The sequence below is a fragment of the Lygodium microphyllum genome, chromosome 21 (genome assembly GCF_053477565.2).
Source record: "Lygodium microphyllum isolate KBCC chromosome 21, Lygodium_microphyllum_v1.1.10, whole genome shotgun sequence".
Classification (NCBI taxonomy): Eukaryota; Viridiplantae; Streptophyta; class Polypodiopsida; order Schizaeales; family Lygodiaceae; genus Lygodium; species Lygodium microphyllum.
Window position 1 is genome coordinate 126,352,773 of NC_141155.1, and position 22,374 is coordinate 126,375,146.

General features: G+C 41.7%; 1 protein-coding gene across 1 annotated transcript; it reads left to right on the forward strand.

Moving 5' to 3' along the window:
• Nucleotides 1-1,498: 1,498 nt before the first annotated feature.
• On the forward strand, nucleotides 1,499-5,021 carry LOC148018527 (uncharacterized). Its single transcript, XM_087661580.1, has 8 exons — nucleotides 1,499-2,612; nucleotides 2,689-2,756; nucleotides 2,838-3,332; nucleotides 3,430-3,820; nucleotides 3,906-4,360; nucleotides 4,472-4,595; nucleotides 4,795-4,859; nucleotides 4,965-5,021. Exons 1-8 carry the CDS (start codon nucleotides 1,499-1,501, stop codon nucleotides 5,019-5,021), a joined length of 2,769 nt encoding a protein of 922 aa, XP_087517706.1.
• Nucleotides 5,022-22,374: the final 17,353 nt, after the last annotated feature.

Sequence of the window (22,374 nt, forward strand, 5' to 3'; positions counted from 1 at the left end):
AGGCCTAGGTTCCTGAACTTCTGCGTACAGTAGGATCTGCACCACGCCATAACCAGACGTGTACATGGACCTGAAGCTCAAAACTCAGCAGGACATGGTTCCTTTTGAATGCAATCCCCTTTCCAATTAAGAGGAGTTGGCATGCTCTCTTGGTATTGCGCTCAAGGCCATGCTGTAGGGATGTGGCCTGTGGATGATCCAATCAGGATGTTTTGCATTTGATGTCACAGTAAATAATCCCACTCTGATGGAGGTAAGCTAGGCCATCCAAGATACCTCGAGTGTAGATGGTAACTTGGTGCGCATCCAATCACTCGCCTGAATTGGCTACCAGGTCGGCAATGCGGTCGCCATCAAGGTACTCCAAGGACAGTTTGTGGGAGCAGGATCCATTCTCGATGGAGTAGTCGCTTTTGAGGCAACACAGGATTCTGGGGGAGCGAAGCTCGGTGGAGGAGCAAGAAGAGGTGGAGTAGTAAGAAGACGAAGAAGAAATGGGACATGAGCTAGCCGCAGATCATGGCTGCAAACTTGCATGTAGAGAGAGAGAGAGAGAGAGAGAGAGAGAGAGAGAGAGAGAGAGCTTGAGCTTGAGCTTGAGCTTGTCTGCATTGCATGGATGCAAATTTGCACGTACAGAGAAGACAGAGTGGGGAAGGGCAGGGGGCGGTGCCACGGGGTCCTGAGAGTTGGGATCGACGGCGAGGGGGGCCCGTGGATCGCGGGGAGGATCTGGCCCCTACTTTTTCGCCCAGGGTAAACCCGGTCCACGACCCTGAACCCCGCCAAGAAAGTAAACCCCGCCTAAAAAGTAAACCCGGCCCCATATTGTAAACCCGGTTCGGGGGGGGGGGATGGGGCTGGCCCGTCGGAAAAGGGTGGCCTTCGGTCGATTTGACGAGTCAACCTGCATGTGGATGGGGCCCGGTATATTCGCCGGACATGGGACAGGGGCATTGCGTGATGGGAGTAATGGAGCGCCGGCGAAAATATGGTCCACGCCTTAGGGGTGATGGCGGGAAGTCACACAAGATATTTGCGCGCGTGGGGAGTGGCGATTTTGAAAGTGGACCAAAAGTAAACCCAGCCAGAACAGTAAACCTGGCCACCTTTTCGCCACAGACCCGCGCAAAACTGTCAGTTGAAAAACGCCACTCTGTATTATGCGAAAATGCTCCCCCAGAGATATTCTGCATGCCAACGATATACGTTGTATTCGATCTCAAAGTTTGAAAAGCCATTGATGTTGGTCACTAGTTTGTCAATAGTCGCAGGTATCTTGTTTTTGTAGTCAGAATCGTACTGCCCTCCTTCAACACCATTGTCTATATTGATTTGTTATTGTATGTTGACAGATGTATTCTGATTTGTCATTACATATTGATCTTTATTCTGTTGCTGATGTGTAAATGTGTAAAAAATGTATGTTACCTTTTGCATGCAGAATTATACCACGTGCTTCATATTAAAGTGAACATATAGTCAACGACGGTGGATTATGGAGAGTCATCCTGAGTTTGAGGAAGTCGATACCGATGAAGAAACATCGGATGAATCAGCAAGTGATGCGGTTGAGATGATTGACTTCTTTGCGAAAGGCAATGATTCAACAATACAAGAAAGCAGCGGCATTGCACAAAGCACATTTAATTTCACCTCATCAAAGTACTTCTCATTCGACAGGGAGAGCTATGGATTGATGATAAGTGATTTGAACGGAGAAAAAGCCATCACTTTGGGGGTGCTCAAGCAATACGACAAAAGGGAGCTATTAGACCTGAAGAAGTGGAGAAGGATCAAAGAAAGTCTTTGCATGGGAAGAAACGATGATGGACAAGTTGTGCTAGCCCTTAAATCGGAGCCATCATTGCACATTGCATGTATAGAGGAATGGGAGAGTATTTTCCTTGCAAATCACATAAATAGGATTACAGGTGCTCACGCAAGCATTAATGCCACAGTGGACTCCATCAAATCCAATTGGTGTATGGATATGAGAAAGCATGGCATCCCTCTCGCTTATGTGAAAGAGCTCATCGGTGCTTGTACTTGCAAGGCATCCACAAAGCCCCATGGGTTTGACGGAAAAGTACCTATCTTGGAGCTTACCTCAGACATATCTCTTATGGAGTGCCAACTTCAAGAGATCATGGTTCAACACAAAGCCAAGCTAGTCAAGGTTCGCTCAACCAAAACGCATGGTTTAGGGAAGACAATAGTGGAATATGCATGTCATCGTGGTGGCAGCGCAACTCGCAAAGGCTCCCAAATTCGCAGATTGAGAACCTCGAAGAAATGTGGTTGCCCATTCAAGGTGCAAATCGAGTATAAAGATGGTCTCCACAAGGTTACTCTACGAGTACATGCTCTACACGAGGGCCATACACCCGGTTCTCGCAGTGATTTGTATCACTTGCCAGTGCATCCATGTGTAGTTGATTGCTGCAAGGACGATCTATTTGATGTGGGGACATGCCGCCACGTCGCCAAGATGAGCTTGACAAAAGAGCAATTTCATTTCAAAAATGCCTCTCCATTAGATCGTGTAACGTATAGGTTCTTCATGATTCCAAAAGAGGTGCAAACACTATCTTACCAAATGCGAAATGAAGGTATGTTCTCATCTTTTAAGTTATTGTTCAATGGTCTTGTGCTACCTTGAGCATCAATGCTATTGGTATATTGCAGGCAAACTTTCTAAGGATGATTGGACGGCGATGTACTTGGAAGCAATTCGTCTACGAGACCAAAACAAGGTACTTGTCATATTTCTGTCGATATTTATATGTTATAGTGATTAGTACATCTATTTGATAAATTAATCTTGGGTCCTTTAGGTGCTATATTGCCAACCATATAATCCACATGCAAAAGAGGACAAGGATAGACCATTCATATTGGTTGTCCAAGATGAATGGATGCTAGAAATGAGCAAGAGGTTCTCGAAGAACAGTGCTTGGGCGATTGATAGCACGTTTAAGACCAATGTGTTTGGCCTTCCTCTCTATGCAGCGGTTCTACCAAACCAACATGGAATGGGCATTCCTATTTGGTTTATGTTGTGCGCATGTGACAATGGGTTGAACCAAGAGGTCATCGCTTTGGAGATCACAATGAAAATAGTTCTCTCTAGAATGGGGGACATTCGCCCTTCGGCACTTGTCATCGATAAGTCTCAACAAGAGTTGGAGGCACTCTCAAAGGTTGTCTTCGATGATCCTCATTGCTGGACCTCCAACTATCTCGATGGCACTAGACACCAAGTTGCATGTCATATTATTCTTTGTTGGTTCCATACAAAGAAGGCTTGGGTTGAGAATCTTCTCCCACAGGTACACATTGCTATGATTGTTTTGATCTTAAGAACTACCTTTCATGTGTTTCAATGAGCTTGGTAGTGATTAATGTCCCATGTGCTCGTGGATGAAGGTTCCATCGGATGAGCGTGATCAGGTATTCGCATCCTTGTCCAATCTCATGCAATGTCCAACAGAATTGCAATTTGACGAGCTGTTTCAACAGCTATTGCACCGCTACTCCTCTCATCCAAAAGTGGTACGATACATTAAAAATGGATGGTGTGGAAGAGATTGTATATGGCGTACAAGATGGCCCAAGTTTGGTCGCATGTTTCCGCATGGTAATGTTGACACCACCAATCTAATTGAGAGACTATGGCAGTACATCAAGTACACTCTACTTGATGCCAAGATCAACAGGTCTATATTGGATCTATTGCACGCCCTTGTTGGCAACTCATCATCAGGATCGAGAATGGGTGGAACCGCACTTGAGTTCTTCAAACAAAAGCAAGAGATAGGTAATGTGCTTGATTTTGAGTTGGAATGTTGTTTATCATTTTGGTGTGATAAATTATGTTCTTGAAAGGGACTATTTTCTCGCAGTTGACTCTAGGCGCTTCAAAGTCTATGGGTCGAGCAAGAGCCACACAGCTAGATTGGCAGCAGGGGAGAGGATACTCCAACGGTTCAAGGTCGATCCCTTGTCTCTTCAAGTCATTCATGAGGGAACCATGCTCTTCAAAATGGCAAGTGCAACACAACAAGACAAATGGTATAATGTAAGTGTGCAAGCAAACTATTGTGATTGTGCTGATTGGGTTGCAGATTGTAAAAATCTCTATGGCTTGCGGCTCATCTTGAGGAGCTATTTTCCTCACCTTCATGAGGTTCTACCCATCATCGACAGTGCACGGGCCTTTGATGGCACACCGCATAGTCCTTATGGTGATGAAAATCTAGTATTAGAGAGACCATGCACCGATGGATGTGTGCAGAAAGAGGATCTTGTGTCCTCTATTGAGGACTTCAGAGGGCTCCTCAAACGCATTGAGGTTGAGGTTTCTTCCTATACCTCAACATAGAGGGAAGTTTGTATGCGCCAATTGCAAAGTGCAAGGGAGTCTCTTGTTCGCATGTTTGCCCCACATGAGATTGATATGCCTATGAAGGGTGGGATCTATCAAGTCCAGGCAAATGTCACACAGACACGCTTGGGACATGGCAAGAGTGACCATCCTCGACCAGACGAGGAGTGCGGATCCTCCTCGCAACCGAAGCATCCCCACACCACAGGTGTATTGAGACGCAAGCATCAACGAGGAAGGGGCCACGTTAGATTCAATGCAAAACCACGCATATATTGTCCTCACTGCTGCACCAAAACATTCTTGGTGGACCCTTCGGTTGTTTTTTCATGTCACACTTGCCATGCATTGCTTCCCCTTACCTTACGGTACGTACCACATACAGCGATGTCTATCTTGATTGGCAGGATGGTGCGCCTCTATGACGAGAGTTACAGGGGCATCTGCACTATTTCTGATTGTGCATACAGCGGTGAGAATGAGGAGCGCCAGTTCACTCTCTCATTTCCCAATGGGTCAGTGGTGACACATGTGTTGGCTTCTAGACTCAGGATGTTGGTATTGTACTCATGAGCAGCACACCCTCGAGGATGATGCAGTGCAAGACTCTCTTTGGAATTTGTATAGTACTTGATACACATGTTGTATAGGCTTTTGAGTAAACCTTGCTATGTGGATCATACTCTTACATTGCCTAATTCATCGCATATTTTGTTTTTATGACTCGTGTATAACGAATAGAACAACACATAATTTTCGGCATGGCATGTGTTTAGTTACCTAGTTGGCGTGCAACTTGGTGTCTAGTTACCTAGTTGAATCACCCCAAGAATTGAGGTGCAATAATAGTTTTTATTAGCATTGTTTACTTGCATATAGGAATGTACCAGTAGTTCCAAATGAGGTTGCAAACTCTATAATCCCCATTAGTAGAAATAAATAAGGAGTCTAAATTGGTTATTTCATGTTAGCTTCACATATTGCCATGGAAGGCACAAAAGTAGTGGATAAGGAAGTCATGCAGGAGTTTTATCCTTGAGTTATGAAGGAAACAACCCATTTGTAGCATACATAATGTAAAATACAATACTTTATGAAGGAAATAACCCATTTGTAGCATACATAATGTAAAATAGAATACCTACCATAGATTGTGGTAAAGTTTCAACAACCAGGGAGCCAATTGATACATATCGCATCAAACACCAAATCTTTCGATGTTGGCTCAACCAATGTATGGGCTCTATTTAAATAATTGAATGTCAACATTATTTTCCCCAACATCATGTTGCTTGAGTTACTTTATAAGAATGCTGCTACTTGGCTTGTTTAGTTATGAAGAAACAAAGGGCGTGCATGTGACAACTTTTAAAGTGGTTTTAAAAGCAAAGTTCATTCTCAAGGATGTTGGCCAAAATAACTTGGTGCCTTGGATTATCTCAATAGAAGATAAATTGAATTACCAACAAAGTTAGCACGGTACAATTGTGGCATATATGCTTCAAATATAAATCAACACTCGTGCTTAAGATTCTAGTGGAAATATGCTCCAAAAATGATCATCATTATGCATGATATAGAAGTTTGTAATCATTCTCATCAAATTAATGTCCATTTTCATCTTTTTGATTCATTGATGCTATCCTTACATCCACATGTTGCAACACACGAGATATTTCATTGTTCATTATAAAATGACAAATTTTAATTTATGGACTTGCACTTTGTAGTACTTAAAATGCGTACTAATAATTGATTATATGTGCATTCCATAGGCATAGTTTAATTAAGTCAACAACAATGATATGCCATACTTTGGCCTCTATTGCAATGCACCCTAATTTTCAAGATTCACTATTGGATTGCTTGAATATTCTTTACTATAATAATATGTTGCATGATGTAATATTAAGCATGGCTTTAGTTCTTTTAGGGGCTCACATGATAAATATTGTATTTAAATTAGCTTGTTTTTGGGTTGTTTTCACAACACTCATTTTAATTATTTAATCATTTATTTTCATTTTCCAACAATGATTTTAATCATGTTTTAAAAAAAGTAAAGTTATTTGGTTAAACTCAACCATATTTTTATGCTATTAACCCATACTTGAATTAACAAATTATTTTAACTCCTTTTGGATTTTGGCAACCCTAACTACATTTTTTTCCTTATCCATAAAGAATGAACGTTGTATGTTAACTACACTTGTATTTATATTTCATAGCACAATATTAAGTTTTTTAACTTGTGTTTAACTCAAATCGATTTTTGGGGGTCATTAAGCCCTTCCTTAATAACAATACAGAACCCTTTCATTGGCAATCCATGCCAACAAGTATGATTTTTGCATTTAGGAACCAACTTTGTGCTTGACACACTCATGATTTAAATTATGCGGTGATTATGGCTCCACCACATTTGGGATGGTGCCCACCCTAGTTCAAGTAATCCACATACATATAATTGCATATAGTTCTTTGTCATGAAGGGTTTATTATCAGTTCTCACTTGATATACGTGTGTGCTTTCATCACATCCAAAATTGTGCGCCCTATGAAGTGTCATGGCTCCTTATGAAGTGACTCATGCACCGATTGTGGACATTCAAGGCAAGATATAGTGTTTTGTCCAACTTCTTTCTTTATCCCACCCTATGCGCTAGTGTCAATTCACAACCACAAAACCGCAGTCTTCCTTGCCTAAGGCAACAACAAATAGCATTGCTGCCCATTCAAGGAGCAACGACTCTTAAAGGTTGAAATGACTATTGCTAAATTATTACCAAAAACTAGTAATTATTGAATTAATACAAATTACAACCTAGTGTAACTACACTATTGCTACCAAATCACACTAAAACCAATAGACTATTATTACTAGTTACTACTTAACACTAAAATTAATTACAATTTTATAATTGAGCAATGATCCATGATCCAATGAAAATGTTTATACTATCAAAAACCAAATAAATCATTTTTATCCAGATGTTCCATAGATACACATTTTTACTGTAAGTCCAGGCCACAAGAGGGAGGCAATGGCAAGGTGGGCAATGTCAAACCTAGCATAATTATCCATCACAATAGACATCACTTTGCAAGCACATCAAGAGACCACTTGTGAAGGTCCTCTCTGATCTTGGCTACATACGTACTATCGAACCATGTCCTCCTTAACTGCAATGAGCAAAGGCTAATGCAACTAAGCAAGGCAAGCTACAAATCCAAACAAAAATATCTATAAAAAGTAAAAGTTATGCATACCCAGTTCCTTGTTGGCTTCCCCACCACACCACCGTCAATAAAGGCCTTCATGAATGCCATCACATAAAACCCACAATCAATCGCATTTGTTTGACGGGGGGCCTGCAAATGAAACCATAAGACAATGGGTTAGCGAAAAGTAAAGCAACAAACAATGTTAGCGAGCTTTATGCAAAAGAGATTTATGCCACGCTCTAGTTGCAATACCTTTATATGGATCAGCTTCATCTCATCAATGGCAGATAATGTCTTGAAGCTCTCTGGGTCTAGACATCGCTTTGACAAGGCGTTGATGGCCCTGGCATGCAGACATATTAGAGAAAATATTCATCCATGACAATAATGCATGCTACATGGATGTGTATAGGGTTGAAGGTACCTCTTCACAGTTCGTAGACACTCCATGGCATCCTTGCATTCCAACGAGTCAAGGTACATGATGGCACCTCGATCGCTGGGTAGTCGATCCACTCTTTTGACACGTGGATTATAAACCACGTATAGACTCCAATGCCCTCTGCAATTGAGACATATTTTAATATTGCAAACTCTGAACACTTATGAAACCAACCGTGCCATGCACAAGCAAGTGCAATATGCAAGCCCTAAGCTCATACGTAGTTAATTGAGTCATGTAAACATAAAAGCACATTGCAACCCTTAAGAAATAGGAAAGCATTTCAATCACATGAGCCATGGTGGCAATTAGACACTTCCTAAAGTAGAATGCATAGCATCAATGCATACCTCAAGACCACCGGCAAGAAGATAAATATTGCTCGTGTAGGGTCAACGCCATCAAAGTAGTTATGTAATGCCACATCCTCGTCCTTTTCCTCAATCATGTTCAGATATGGATACCAAAGAGAATCAACAAAGCAAACATCGAAAACGTGCTCTCTTGGAAGCATGTACTCCATCCAACTATGGAAGGAAACATCATTTAGTAACGTAAACTTTCAAAGCCTAAAGCCAAAAACATTGCAGTATGCCTAAACCCTTACTTACATGGCAAATAAATTCATAGTCTTGGTACTCGCCTCTTCTGCACTAACCAATGCAGCTATCAAGGGACTGTCAATGTCCACACGAAGCTTTGACACACAAGCTACAAACTCGGTGCGCACACCATGATCCAACCTGAAATACAAAAAAATCAAAACTGATTACAAAACAACAAACTTATGCCATTGTAAGCAACACACCTACTAGGTACGCACCTTGAAGTGGCACTCTTTTGCTCCCTTGTCTTTGTGGGGGATCCATCCATGATCACATCAATGGTACTACCCCCAATCGTGAACACACAATGGGGGAGGGGGCTCATCGGCTCAAGAGGGGAAGAGACAGTGATAGGGGAGGGTCGCGATGACAAGAGGCATGCTGTGTACCGCTTCCCCTCATCCTACAATGCCATGTGTTATATTTTCATAACGCAATGCAATCAATAAAATGCAACATGATGCCAAAAAGCATTAGACAATTTCGACTGAATAAGCAACACATGTGTCACCACTAACCTGCGATCCAACATCCTCAGTGGCGCGGGGGGGCCCATCCTCAGGTAAGCCATCCAAATTTGTCTTAGGGTAATGTTCAACCATTTGCAACTCACGATGAGGACTAATGGCATTACCCTCATCGTGAGTCGCCTCCACAGTCTCACCCTGTGCCCTCTCCTATGTGCGAGGCCGCCTCTGAGACAGGGAAGTTATTCACAAACACACATACGTGAGAATATGTTATATTCAGAGTTTCAACAAAACCTTACACTATTCATGCAAGAAAAAAGAGACTAGACACTATTCATGCAAGAAAAAAGAGACAATACATATTACATAATCCGTGTGAGATAATCCATTCAAGTTTTTTTTTAAAATCACAATACTCATGGAAGAGAAAGAGACTAGATACTTACATGTGCTCCATACCCCTCGGCAATGCGCCTTTTCGTGCACTGGACACGATGCTCTCTCTTTGAATCGTATTTGTCCAATGCTCTTCTCACAAATGCTTGGACGTATTCCTCATTTGTCATGGTGCGCTCTGTCTCCTCAAGTAGGTCCCACAACTGCTGGGCTTGAGCATACTGGCCTCTCTCATACTTTCTCCTAGCCAACTCTAGCTTTCTCTCTACATCGCTAAACCGTGCCTCTGTCTTTCGTTGCCACGCATCGACAGTGGTGCGGGCATGCGATGTATCAGTCGGGCGACCTGTCTTCCTATGTGGAATGTCGCACTTAAGGCCATGCTCAACTCTTAGATGCTCCACCATCCGTGCCCTCTTCACAATATTGACATGGCGCTTTGGACACAGGATGTACGCACAACACTGGCGAGCCATAGTGCCGTCGGGTAGAGCAACGTCCACATAGGGTGCATGACCCTACATACACATACATGTGCAGTGAGTGCCGCTTCTATCTTACATTATTGAAAATTCTATAATAATAAAAAATCACACTTTCATAGCATCTATCCAATAAACATACTCTTACCGAGGGACTGGAGAGGTCAACGTCATCATGTGTCTCGGATGCAATGTCCTCGTGATCATCTCTATGCACCCGACGACAAGACGATGAAACCTGAAAAGAACACAATTTGAAAATAACACAAATTGAAACAATCTAGAGAAACTGCTGCACGCAATCCATATTCCAAAAGAAACAAGGAAACTTACCCTTTTCTTCACACGCATGGTCGAAGTACCCGCGAAGGACTGCGCACGCGATGAGGCCTGACTCCTCGTTCGCGGAGCCATACAAACAACCTGCCAAGCAATCAATGCACATTTGACAAACCATGTTGCGAATGTTAAGGAACCAAAAACATGTTGAATGTAAAGCAATGTAAAAGAAGTTCTTTATACTCAATTTTCAAACAACTATTCATGTGTACAAAGGTATCAAATTCACTTTCCACTACGTGTGCATCTCACATTATTGAACAACAAACGTAACCAAAATAAAAATCTGCATTTGTAGGAAGTTTGAATTTCCGTACCGAGGTGTGCAGAAACTTTAAACATCTCCAAATAAGTACCTTGAGGAAGAAGTTAAGCATAACAATTTTTTTGCCATATGGTTCTCTATGAAGCTCCACCCAGTTAGACACATAGAATTGGTCCACACAGGATAATTCTAGATGATTTCGAATGCAAGCAAGTGTTCGTGATTTTTTTGTTTACTTAAGTCATCAATTTCAAGATATACGAATACAAAGGCCAGTGCAACTCTAGAAAGTGGTACTAAAAATATTTTTAAGATTTTGGAGCACTTTGGCTAGCAACCTAGCTAATTGATTTCAAAAATAGTATTTTTTGAGGGTATGTTCCTATTACAAAGAAATGTTCACAATTAACTCTAAAATTTCAAGACCTTGAATTATGGATAATATCATTAGAAAATATCAACATGAAATCTCTCCTTCCTAAGATCTTACTCCAACACCACATCGGACTTCTCCAACCCAATCCATTGAAAGTTATCAAAGTACTTCAAGAGCAAGAGCATCAAAATCAAGTATCACAATCCAAGAACGCCTACATTGCTTGCATCCTTTGAAACATCTTTGATGCACAACAAGGCAAGAAGGGCTAGAAAATTAGGCATAAGTCTTAATCAAGTTTATAATTTAATTAAGAAAATAATGTTAATTTTATTTTAGCTTGGTTGAGCCAACAAGATAATCGTTTTGACAAATAATCTTTTCCCAAAAGGATAATTACTTAAAGCTTCACGTTTGTAAAACATTCTTTGTCATAGCGGTGACTATCCTACCACTTGGCACAAATTCCAAGAAGAAGGTAAAGGCACATTCCTTCTCAATTTCACCTTGATGCTATGCGTGATTAGCTAAATCTAGCATCCAAGCAAAGCTCAACGATCTTAAACCTTCTTCACTTGACTATTGTTACCTCTTATGCTCATGATGTAGAAAATGAATTTTGAACCATTGCACAACTAATCCAAAGTGAACAACCAAATAATCAAGCTTCACAACACCCCAATGTAGGTTACATCATCACAACACTAAAAAGGAAGCCAATGTGGGCAACACCCCAATGTAAGTAACACCACAACATAGAAAGATCTCAACCTCGTGAGGCTATCAAGCCAACGTAGACAAGACCCAAACTCCGCTAATGATGGACATCGAGGCAGTGCGATCGGGCCAAGGATATCAAGCCAAGCTTTGCTTCTTTAGGATTCCCTATAACACTTGATCCTTGACTAGTCAAGGCACTAATACTTAAGATCACTCAAGCCCTCGAATAGTTAAAGTCTACAAACATGACTTGACTAGTTGATCACAATGGACCTCTCAAGAGCCTAAAGTCAACCCCTTAAGACTATCTTCTTGACTCTCAACTACTTGAGGATTTGATAGGATTACTCAACCTGGACTTAATAGCCAAGCCTTGACCAATTGATCCGTTGATTGCTGTAAGGATGATTGAGCTATATCCTAAGATTCGTGCCAATCTAGAAGTGTTTTACACCATGACTTGAGATCCACTCAACTAGTCAAATTCAGTTACCCAATCAGACTAATTACACTTGGGGAATCAATCAACTGCTATAGGCCAAGTTGGCCAAGCACCTGTGCAATTAGACAAGAGAATATGCTAGAGACACTTTGTCTACCACCATGTCACTATAGTAGGGAACTAGACCTCCATGATGGAGAAGGAACAATCACTAAAGGACATGCCAAGAGACTTCCACAAAGCGCTAGAGGTAGGTTTTGAGCCACTATAGGAAAGGATACTTGTGAGCTAATGGACATATCCTACATTAATGACAAGATGAACCCCATCATGGAAGAAACAATAATACGAGATGCTAGTAGCATAGAGCAAGTAGACCTTAAAAAAGATCACAGACTTGACTCTAGAAGCCCAACACGAGAAGGAGAACATCCAATGAGAGACAGATATCATCATGGGGCTACTTTGGAGTGCATAGCTTACATGAGGCTACTATTAGATGCATGGATTATAGGACATATAATGATAGTCATGCTTGGCTTATAGCACATCTGATGACTAATTCTTGCCAATCTAGTGCAAAGAAAGTTGCTTGGTGACACTAATGCCCTCTAGATTAAGACCTAGATAGCCAATGTTTAATCCCCTAATAGGCTAATAATTCACTAGCGATTGGAATATGACATTGACTATGGGGGGTAGATTGCATGGATTTGGAACCACCATCTATGAAGAAAGATTATCTGGGGTTCTTAACTCTCAAGAATGACTTGATAGATGTAACTACATCCTTGATAAACAATCGGGAGGCAAGATTCACTTGGCTAAACCATCACCAAGATGCCTCATGAAGAGCCATTGAACTAGATTGATCTTTCACATCACATCAAGGTGGGTGGTGGCATTGCAATGCAAGATGCATGCCCTCCATCATGTGATAGACTATAATAACACCAATGCTCTTTGCTTTTAGGATCGCCACCTATACTCCATTAACAGGTAGCTCCCCTTTAAGATTGGCATGGCCTTCCTTAAGGAGTAGAAATTCTTAGAGCTAGTTAGTAGTGCTTGGTTGGAGCTGCATGTACCCTCACAAATGGATGAAAACTATAGTGCTCAAGTTAATCACACTTATCTCTAAGAGTTGTGGTAGGAGGAACGTGTTTCAAAGAAGAAGATCCATGTTTGGGCAAATTGAAGGAAGAAGGTTCCTCTTACTTGCTCTTTCTTTTGAATCTCATTATTTTTTGCTTCTCAAGACCCTTCAAAACATTGAGAATTACATGTAGGATCGAGAAATGGTTCATTTTCAAGGTATGAAACTACAATTAAAGGCATATTGGGAATCTCATGATTTTTTGCCTCTCAAGGCCCTTCAAAACATTGAGAATTACATGTAGGATCAATAAATAGTTCATTTTCAATGTATGAAATTACAATTAAAGGCATATTGGGATTTAGGGGATGCCCCCATCAAGTTCTATTTTGATTACCTAAGAAGCAAGCATAGAGAATAGAATATCATCTTGCTAGATGATAATAGTGGGCAAAAATTCTACATTGATGCAAAAATTGCAAGGGTCTTTTGTAACCACTTTGCAACACTAGTGTATAGGAGGTCACTCTTATGAGGCCCAACTCACTAACTTTTTGAAGTGCATTAATAGTAGGCTCCATGGATACCTATAGTGTCCCAACTCCTAATTGGGCTTTCACGTAAAGAAGTTAAAGGATAACCTTCATTGTGAAGAAAGCAAAGTCCTCGTGTCAAATTATTTCAATATCTGTGGAACATCTATGGTCATGGCGATTACAATCTTGTTAATGTATGTGTGCCTAATGCCTCTCTACATGCGAGAGTAAATGAATTTTAGGTAAAACGCTTACCTAAAGGCTTGGAGAGGAGGAAGGCTAAGTCAATGTAGGATATTGGATCTTAGCTAAGGTGTTGGTACTCATGATGAGATTACCCCTTGTGGAGATTGTCCACAAGGCACAATATGGTTTTGCTAATGGTGGGAAGATCTACAATTCCATCCTAAAGCTAGTGCTTGCACTTCAATTGTGTGATGCACATAGGAATGTCATTATGTTGATAAGCCTAAGCCTAGATATGGCATATGAATAGATGAGTTGGTGCTTTATTAGAGGTGTGATTAGCTGGTTAGGGCTTTAGGTCATGATTCAAGCTTGTCATACAGGCCCTATTCAACATGGCGACATCTAGAATCTATGTTAATGGGATTCTTAAAGAGTCCTTTAGTCTAAACATATCTATCTGACAAGGGTGCCCCTTCACCCCACTTCTATTTGCCCCAGTCATAGATGCTCTATTAATGGATTTGGAAGCAAAGGCAACAATGTCACTATTAGGTGTTTAATATTACCATATGGGTAGCCCTTTCTGGGGAAAATGTTCAATGATGACAATACAAATCTCTTGCATGCTAATAAAGACTCCTTGAAATCTCTTATTAAGTACGATCAATTTAAAGTAGTCTCTAGTTCTATCATAAGCATAAACAAAACTAAAGTGCTCCTTTTGAACTATGAAGAGGAAGATATGTCTTGGATTTAGGATTACAATCTCAAAAAAATTGAGGTGGGAGAAACTTTTGATATCAAAGGGCCCCACTTGGATCTAAGGACTAACTACCTCATGGCCAAGTTTGATGCCAAGATGAAAAAGTGGTCCTTTAGAGGCAAATATGACTCACACTCAATCTCCTAGCAATTTCCCACAACACCTCAAAAGGAAGGGGGTGGGGCCTATGGACACTAAAAGATAAGGTGGATAGAATAGCACTCTCCTAGCTTAAGAGGATGATTGACGTGTAGCCTTGGACAGCCAGCATGAAGCTCTTTATCACTAGTTTAGCAACCCCATGCAAACACTAGAAAGACCTTAGGCACATTGCAAATGCATCAAAGTCAAAGTACAAGATCAATGATAGCAAATTCCTTGATACGAGCTGAGAAAATATTCCTAAAAGAGTGCTAATGCTCGTTAACAGAGAGGCAAAGTGGTAGATCTAACTCCTCACTCAATAGGCCAATTTTGCTACCTAAAGAAGCCTTTGAGGAGGACAAAGCCTTGGTAGACTCCAGCCCCAATTGTCCAAGGCCTTAAGCAATAAAGTTTTCCAAAACTAGTTTGATATATGGGATGATAAAGACCTTTGGCTCTTAGACAATGACAAATTAGCTTGTGGTTTGGGGTAATATGAAAGAAAAGAATGGATGCAGGATTTCATGGCTTAATGCAAGGAGAGCTAGTCCACTTCTTTCCAAATTCAAACCGTGGATGAAATTCATAACCAACCTAAAAGGGCAATATGTACAAGATCACAAGGGTCATAAGGATGTAGAGATGAGCAGTCTAGCCATGGCTCTAGAAGTCAAACAATGTTGGAATCTAGGGTAGGAAATGCCAACACTAGCACTTGTTGGTCTTGTGAATGATAGACAAGGGTTTGCCGATTAAGGCAGATATAACCAAATATGGGTAGTGCTACTTGGTGCTACTTTTGTGAGAGGGTAGATGAAGATGCCTTGCATGTTCTTTGGAAACATAAAGAAAGAAACACTCTCTAAAGGCTTGTGAAGAAATGGATGAACGAGGCCTCGTTGAATGCAAGCATCAATTTCACGAATGCACTCTCAGGAGATCAAGGGCATATTGACAATGAAACTTGGAAGGCATGACAAATAGTTAGACTTGTCCCTTTAAGACCAATATGGCAAGCTAGAAATTATGTGATTAATAAATATTCAAGATCAAATAGAGCTGCTCTATAAAGGAGAAGCCTTACTTATTTTGCGGGAAAAGTAGGTTCAAAATAGTCGAATTTAAGGTGGTTTTTTGGAAACTTAAAGAAGTTATTTGATGTTATGGACTGAATCAAGACATTGCAATCAAGACATTAATGCATTGTAAATATGATTATTAGTCACTTGCATACCTCCTAACATGCATTGCAATCAAGACATGCATTGCGATCAAGACATTCATGAGCATTGTTGACATGAAAACCTTCATTGCGATCATTAAAAAAAAAACTACCTTCGATACGCTCGAGGATGGCGGTTGAGGGATTGGCTTCAGTTATGCACCTCTTCTCTCTTCACTGCTAAGGCTGCACAATCACTCGTCAATGCAAGGCCGATCTTTTTAGCAGCCCACACGATAGTGTTGTGGACGATCCTTTCAGCGGCACGTCGATGGGGTCAACCTGCAAGCCTCAGGACTATGTGCCACAATAGTGTTGTGGATGATGGCGATTCACGGTTGAGGTGGGCAGCCGATGCGCGCTTTTGGCTCCACCGATTTCAAGCAGCGAGAATTGTCATATTTCCTGCTCCCGGACTCGGACTTCAACGCGCCTCTCGGCTCCCCGCAAGCACAAAACCTTCGCGCCTCTCGGCTCCTCGCAAGCACAAAACCTTCCGTCCAGGACGATGGCGATGGCGAGCAGCGACCCCGTGGCAGCAATGGTGATGGCGATGGCGAAGGTGGGGTCCTCAGGTTTTCGCCCAGGCTTAGGCGATGGCGTTAAAAACCCAAACAGTCGGACTCCAGTCGGAGGAGCCCTCCCCCCTCCAATCCATCACGGGCCACGCGTGCAAACCCAGCCCGAAGTACCCCCCCCCCTCAGGACTATGATGCCCTGCCCTGATGCCCTGCCTCCTGTCGGCGAAAATACCGTGTGACCTGTCAAATCGACCGAAGGCCACCCTTTTCCGGCGGGCCGGCCCCGTCCCCCCCCGCCAAACCGGGTTTACAATATGGGGCCGGGTTTACTTTTTAGGCGGGGTTTACTTTCTTGGCGGGGTTCAGGATCGTGGGCCGGGTTTACCCTGGGCGAAAAAGTAGGGGCCCATATCCTCCCCGTGATCCACGGGCCCCCCTCGCCGTCGATCCCAACTCTCGGGACCCCGTGGCACATAGTCCTGAGGGGCGGGGGGTGAGGCAAAGACAAAGAGAGGGTGGGAAAGGGGAGATGATTCATGACCCGCAATAAAGGCCCATTACTCTTTGTCATAAACAATCCCAGCCAAAGTTCAAACAATCGAAAGAATCCAAGCCAAAATTAAGAAAGAGAGAGGAACGGGCCATTGCCAACTAGTTGATAAATACAGATAGATATAAAAGAAAAAGTCTATTTGAGAATCACTTAGTGAATGCCATGTAGAATTAGGCCGGATACACACCGGGCTGCGGATGGACGTAGGGTGGAAAAAGAGGTGTCCATTGCCCTACGTGTCAAAAGGCCATTGGGCCCGATTTTTGCGGGTGGCGGACACTTCTGGGCGGGGGATCTTCCTCATCCCGAAATTCAGGCACGCCCAATGTACAAGACGACAAAACCTTTCCCAAAAAGTGGCTTGCGAGACTGACAAGAATTGAGCCCCCACCAATCCCCTCACACCTCTCATCCATTACCAATGGGCCAACCTCCTTTTCATGATATTTTTGGGCGCAGTTTAGTGTATAAACAAAGTAATGGACAACTTGCACCTCCTGTCCGTCCATAGCCCAGTGTGTAACCGGCCTTAGACCCGAGCTAGGTGGATTCATGCATTATAAGAGTATATAGATATATAGACTTAGCTCCTTACAATGCATCATTAAGGTCCTTTAATTCAAGAAAAGTATGCCGAGTAAGTACAAAACGTCTCCCATTGGAAGGAATGCAAAGTGAGCAAGCAAAGCTCAAGTCATATACATCAAAGCATCCAAGAAGCCCAAGCACATCACAAATACATCCAAAAGCATAAGTATCCAAAAATGAAGCTTCAATGCTTATACATGAGTAAGCACAAAAGCTCAAAGCAATTGGACAAAGCCCAAGTACATCAAATATAGCTCAAGACCAAGTGCCAAATCATGCCATAACCATATCTAGGCTCATACATCAATGCTAGATGTCATCGTAGACATATAGCATACCGAAAATACCATATAGAGACAATAAGCATTCAAAACATGAAGCTGAGTGTTGTATGCTTGCTATCCAAATTGTTATTACAATTAAAAACATTTCAATGACTGAACAAATCAAGGTCTAATCATCCCAAAAGCCTTTTTGGAGCAGCAATGCATCATTCGGACATTGCAAACATTCCCCTCCATAAACATTAGTGGAGCATAAATCAATCAAATATTTGCTATCCAAACTAGAGCTATTCTATTCTATGTAAAACATATAACTAACACCGACATAGAATCAACTCTATGAGTACTCAAATTTGTAGCTCTTGTCCCACTCTTTATTTCTAGCTATAGAACACTTGAATCTGATATTGTATATAAAAGTTATGGCCAAAATATGAAAGTGTTGTCAAGCTACCATAGCTATCCATGACTTTTGTAACATACTCTATATCCACTCAAAATTGATAGAATAGTTGCTTATCAACTCCATGAGTACTCAAAAGAGCTTAGTTAAGCCTTGGGAAGCTCCTCAACAAGCTGGGAGAAGGGAAGACCCCATGCATATCTCAAGAGGAAGAAACAATTGATGGTTGAAGCTTCTTCATGGGGCTGAAGCAAACAATTGATCGGTGAAACTCCTTGATCCAATCTCTAATACCAATTAAAAGATAGAGCTCGAGTGGAAGCACATAAGCGAAAGCAAGAGAAAAGTAAGAGCTATGTAGATGGAGCAAGAGAGCACAAGTGCAAATTATTCTTTGTAAATAAGGGTCAATGGGTCTCTCAAAAGTTGGGGGACTTGCTAAGCTTAGGGCTTTCTTGTATGTGGAAGTATAGGGCTTGCTTCTTTTTTGACAATAATAAGGAAGAGAACATGTTGAAATCAACCTTTGGAGGCTTGGAATCAATCACTTGTGACCTAATAATGCATTGTTGAGCTTTTAAACAGAGAAAAAATGTATTCTTGAATGGTGTGGATTTGTCTATTATGTAAGGCAATCATTCTCCTCTTCATTACCTTTATATTTTATCAAGCCTTTACACTAAGGTTTAAACCCCCTACTTAATCCTTAGCTTAAACCCTTTGCTTCATAAACGTCATTTACACTAGTAGTTCTTTTTGAATTGGCTATTTTGGAAAAGTTGGTTCAAGTGCAATTTGTCCATACTATAGCAAGGATAGTGGTTACATTTGAGGCATAAAGGGTTGTTCATACACATTATTTCAGGGGTTGTCTATGCATTAAAATAGCCAAAAAAAAACTTGAAATTTTAGAAGAAATCAATGTGCCTCTAGGAGTGGTAGAACATTATACTTGCATTGGTTTTGGGCTAGTTTGATATTGATTCAGCCATTGTTTCACTTTGCAAGGCACTGGATTACAACTAGTCATTAGGGAGTCTCTTTTGATTGTAATTGGACATATCTTGGTGTTTTTGTGTGCAAAACATAATGTAGTCATTACGTTTTCTTCATCTACTTCTACTGATGCATGATTTAACATGAAAATTTGGACAAGACCAGCTATTTTAAATTTGTTGAAAGGTGAGAAGGATTGAGTAAGAGAGCACGGAGGTGAGAGCTATGGTGGACGGAGCAAGAGCAAGAAAGAGAGAGACTCCAAATGTGGGAACTCCAACAATCACAATGTGTGACCAGCCTTTCATTTATTCAAATGTCATTGAAAGAATAAAGAATGAAGTGATAGTGATGGGCAGCCGCCGCTTGCAATGTTATGCAAGTTCGGGTACTATTAGTGTAGTAATACATAGGTAGCTAGGCAGAGGCACCTTTATTCCCCAGCAATCTCCCACTTAAAGGTGAATCTGCCTCAATGAGGAGTGAGAAGAAGAAAAAAAAAAGACAGTACAAGAGGATGAGGAAAGATGTCATCTCATCCAACGCCCATCAACCTCCTAAGGAAGACAAAACACTCTATAGAGAGGCTTTTCGTGAGAAAGTCTGTAGGATTCTGGTCAGTTGAGATCTTGAAAAGGTCAATTGACTTGTCCTCAATGACCCCACAAATGAAGTGATACCTCACCTCAATGTGTTTTGTCTTCGCATGGAAGACCGGATTCTTGGCTAATTTGATAGCACTCATGGAATCCGAATGTAGTGTAGGGATAGCATCTGCAATACCAAGGTCAGCAACCAAATGACCCAACCAAATGGCCTCCTTGCAAGCCTCAGTGGCTGCAGCATAATCAGCCTCTATAGTAGAAAGGGCCGTGCATTTAAGCACTATGGACATCCATGAAACAGTACCTCCAACAAAAGTGAACACATAGCCAAAGGTGGACTTCCTACTATTTGCATGTCCTACATAGTCAGAGTCAGTGTATCCCATGACTCCTATATCCTAGCTACCATAACATATGCACATATCAGCAGTGCCCTTCAGGTACCTCATGATACCCTTCACGGCATCCCAATGCCTCTTGCCAAGCGTAGCCATATAACGTGCCACAATACCAACTGCAAAAGCAATATATGGATGGGTGGTTGGCATATATAAGACTGCCCACTGTGGATGCATAGGGAAGCTTGGCCATCTCAAGCCTCTACTCATGTGTCTGCAGACAATCAGCCTGTGATACCTTCATATGAGAAGGCAATGGACATCCAATAGGCTTTACATTCTCCATACGGAAGCGCTCAAGGACTTTATGAATGTACTCTCTCTGTGATAGATAGAGTAGTCCTTGATGCCTATCATGCGTAATGCATATACCAAGAATATGAGAGGCAGGTCCCAGATCTTTCACCTCAAAGCTCTTCTTGAGCTGAGCCTTAAGAGCATCTAGCTCATCATGAACTTTCCCTACCAAAATCATGTCATCCACATAGAGTACCAAAATCAATAAAGATCCATCACGAGCTCTCTTCATATACAAGCACAGATCCATAGCACTATGGTTGTATCCCTATGACTGCATAAATGCATCGAACTTATGATACCATTCCCTAGGTACCTACTTCAAGCCATAAAGACTTTTCCTCAATCTGCACACTAGGTGTTCCCTTCTAGGCTCTGCAAAGCCCTTAGGCTACTCCATGTAAATCTCATCATGCAAGTCCCCATGTAAGAATGCCATCTTGACATCCATCTAACATAAGTCTAAGTAAAGCTATGCAACCAAAGCAAAAACCAAGTGCAGGGTGGTCATCTTAACCACATCAAAAAAGACCTCATTAAAGTCAATACCATGTTCTTGCTTAAAATCCTTTGCTACTAATCTGGCCTTATATGCTGGCTTGGGGTGTCCAGGGTACTTTTCAACTTGTACACCCACTTGCATGGCAGAGCCTTCTTGCCACTGGGCAAGGAAACCAAATCCCAAGTATGATTCTTATGTAATGAGTCTATCTTAGACTACATAGCCCTCTCCTAGGAGTGGCTGTCACCCTTGTGCATAGCCTCATCATAGGTGAGTGGCTCTCCTGTATCTATAACCAAGACATAATGCATAGAGGGCTCAAAGTGGTTAGGAGGGAGTCTATCTCTAATAGAACACCTCACTATAGGCTATGTTGTCCAACATCATGTCTAGTATCTTGGCCATGAGTACCAACTACTGCTACAGGCTATACAACTGGCTATACAGGAGCAGGTAGCTCCTTCTAAAAGATAACCTTGCGTATCTCCACTACCTTCTCAGGCTATCTATGCATTTTGTCCTCATGGAACACAACACCATGGTTGTGGATGACTTTTCGTGCCTGCAAATCCTAGAGACGATATCCCATCTCACCTACATCTCCATAGCCAAGGAATATGCATTTCACACTTTTAGGATCCAACTTATTGTGCTTGTCCTTGGGCACATGGCAAAATGTCTCACATCTAAAGACACACAAATGAGTATAATAGGGAGGCTTTCCTACCCATACCTCCTCTACAACCTAGAAGTCAGTGCCACTACAAGGTGATCTATTAATGATATGCACTACAGTCATAACTGCCTCAGCCCAGAAATGTTGTGGTGAGCCTGCATGGCTTAGCATATTGCGTACCCTCTCTTAGATAGTCCCATTCATGCACTCAACCATACCATTTTCGGGAGGGCTATAAGGGGCAGTCAACTAACGCTTAATACCCCACTCATCATAAAATTTCTCAAAGGCACGTGAAACATACTCATTCCCATTATCTGCCCTTAGGCATTTCAACCTATGCCCAAAATAGTTCTTGACTAAAGCAAGCCAATGCTAAAATATTGCCAAGACAATCAGACTTCTACTTTATGAGGTAAGCCCAAACCTTACGTGAAAAGTCATCAATAAAT

Bases quoted from the DNA above. Each gene is read 5' to 3' on its own strand.
- LOC148018527 (XM_087661580.1), top strand. From the start codon at position 1,499: ATGGAGAGTCATCCTGAGTTTGAGGAAGTCGATACCGATGAAGAAACA. The intron at 4,361-4,471 runs GTTTCTTCCTAT...ATGCCTATGAAG, and splicing joins TCAAACGCATTGAGGTTGAG to GGTGGGATCTATCAAGTCCA. The intron at 4,860-4,964 runs GTGAGAATGAGG...ACTCATGAGCAG, and splicing joins TTCTGATTGTGCATACAGCG to CACACCCTCGAGGATGATGC.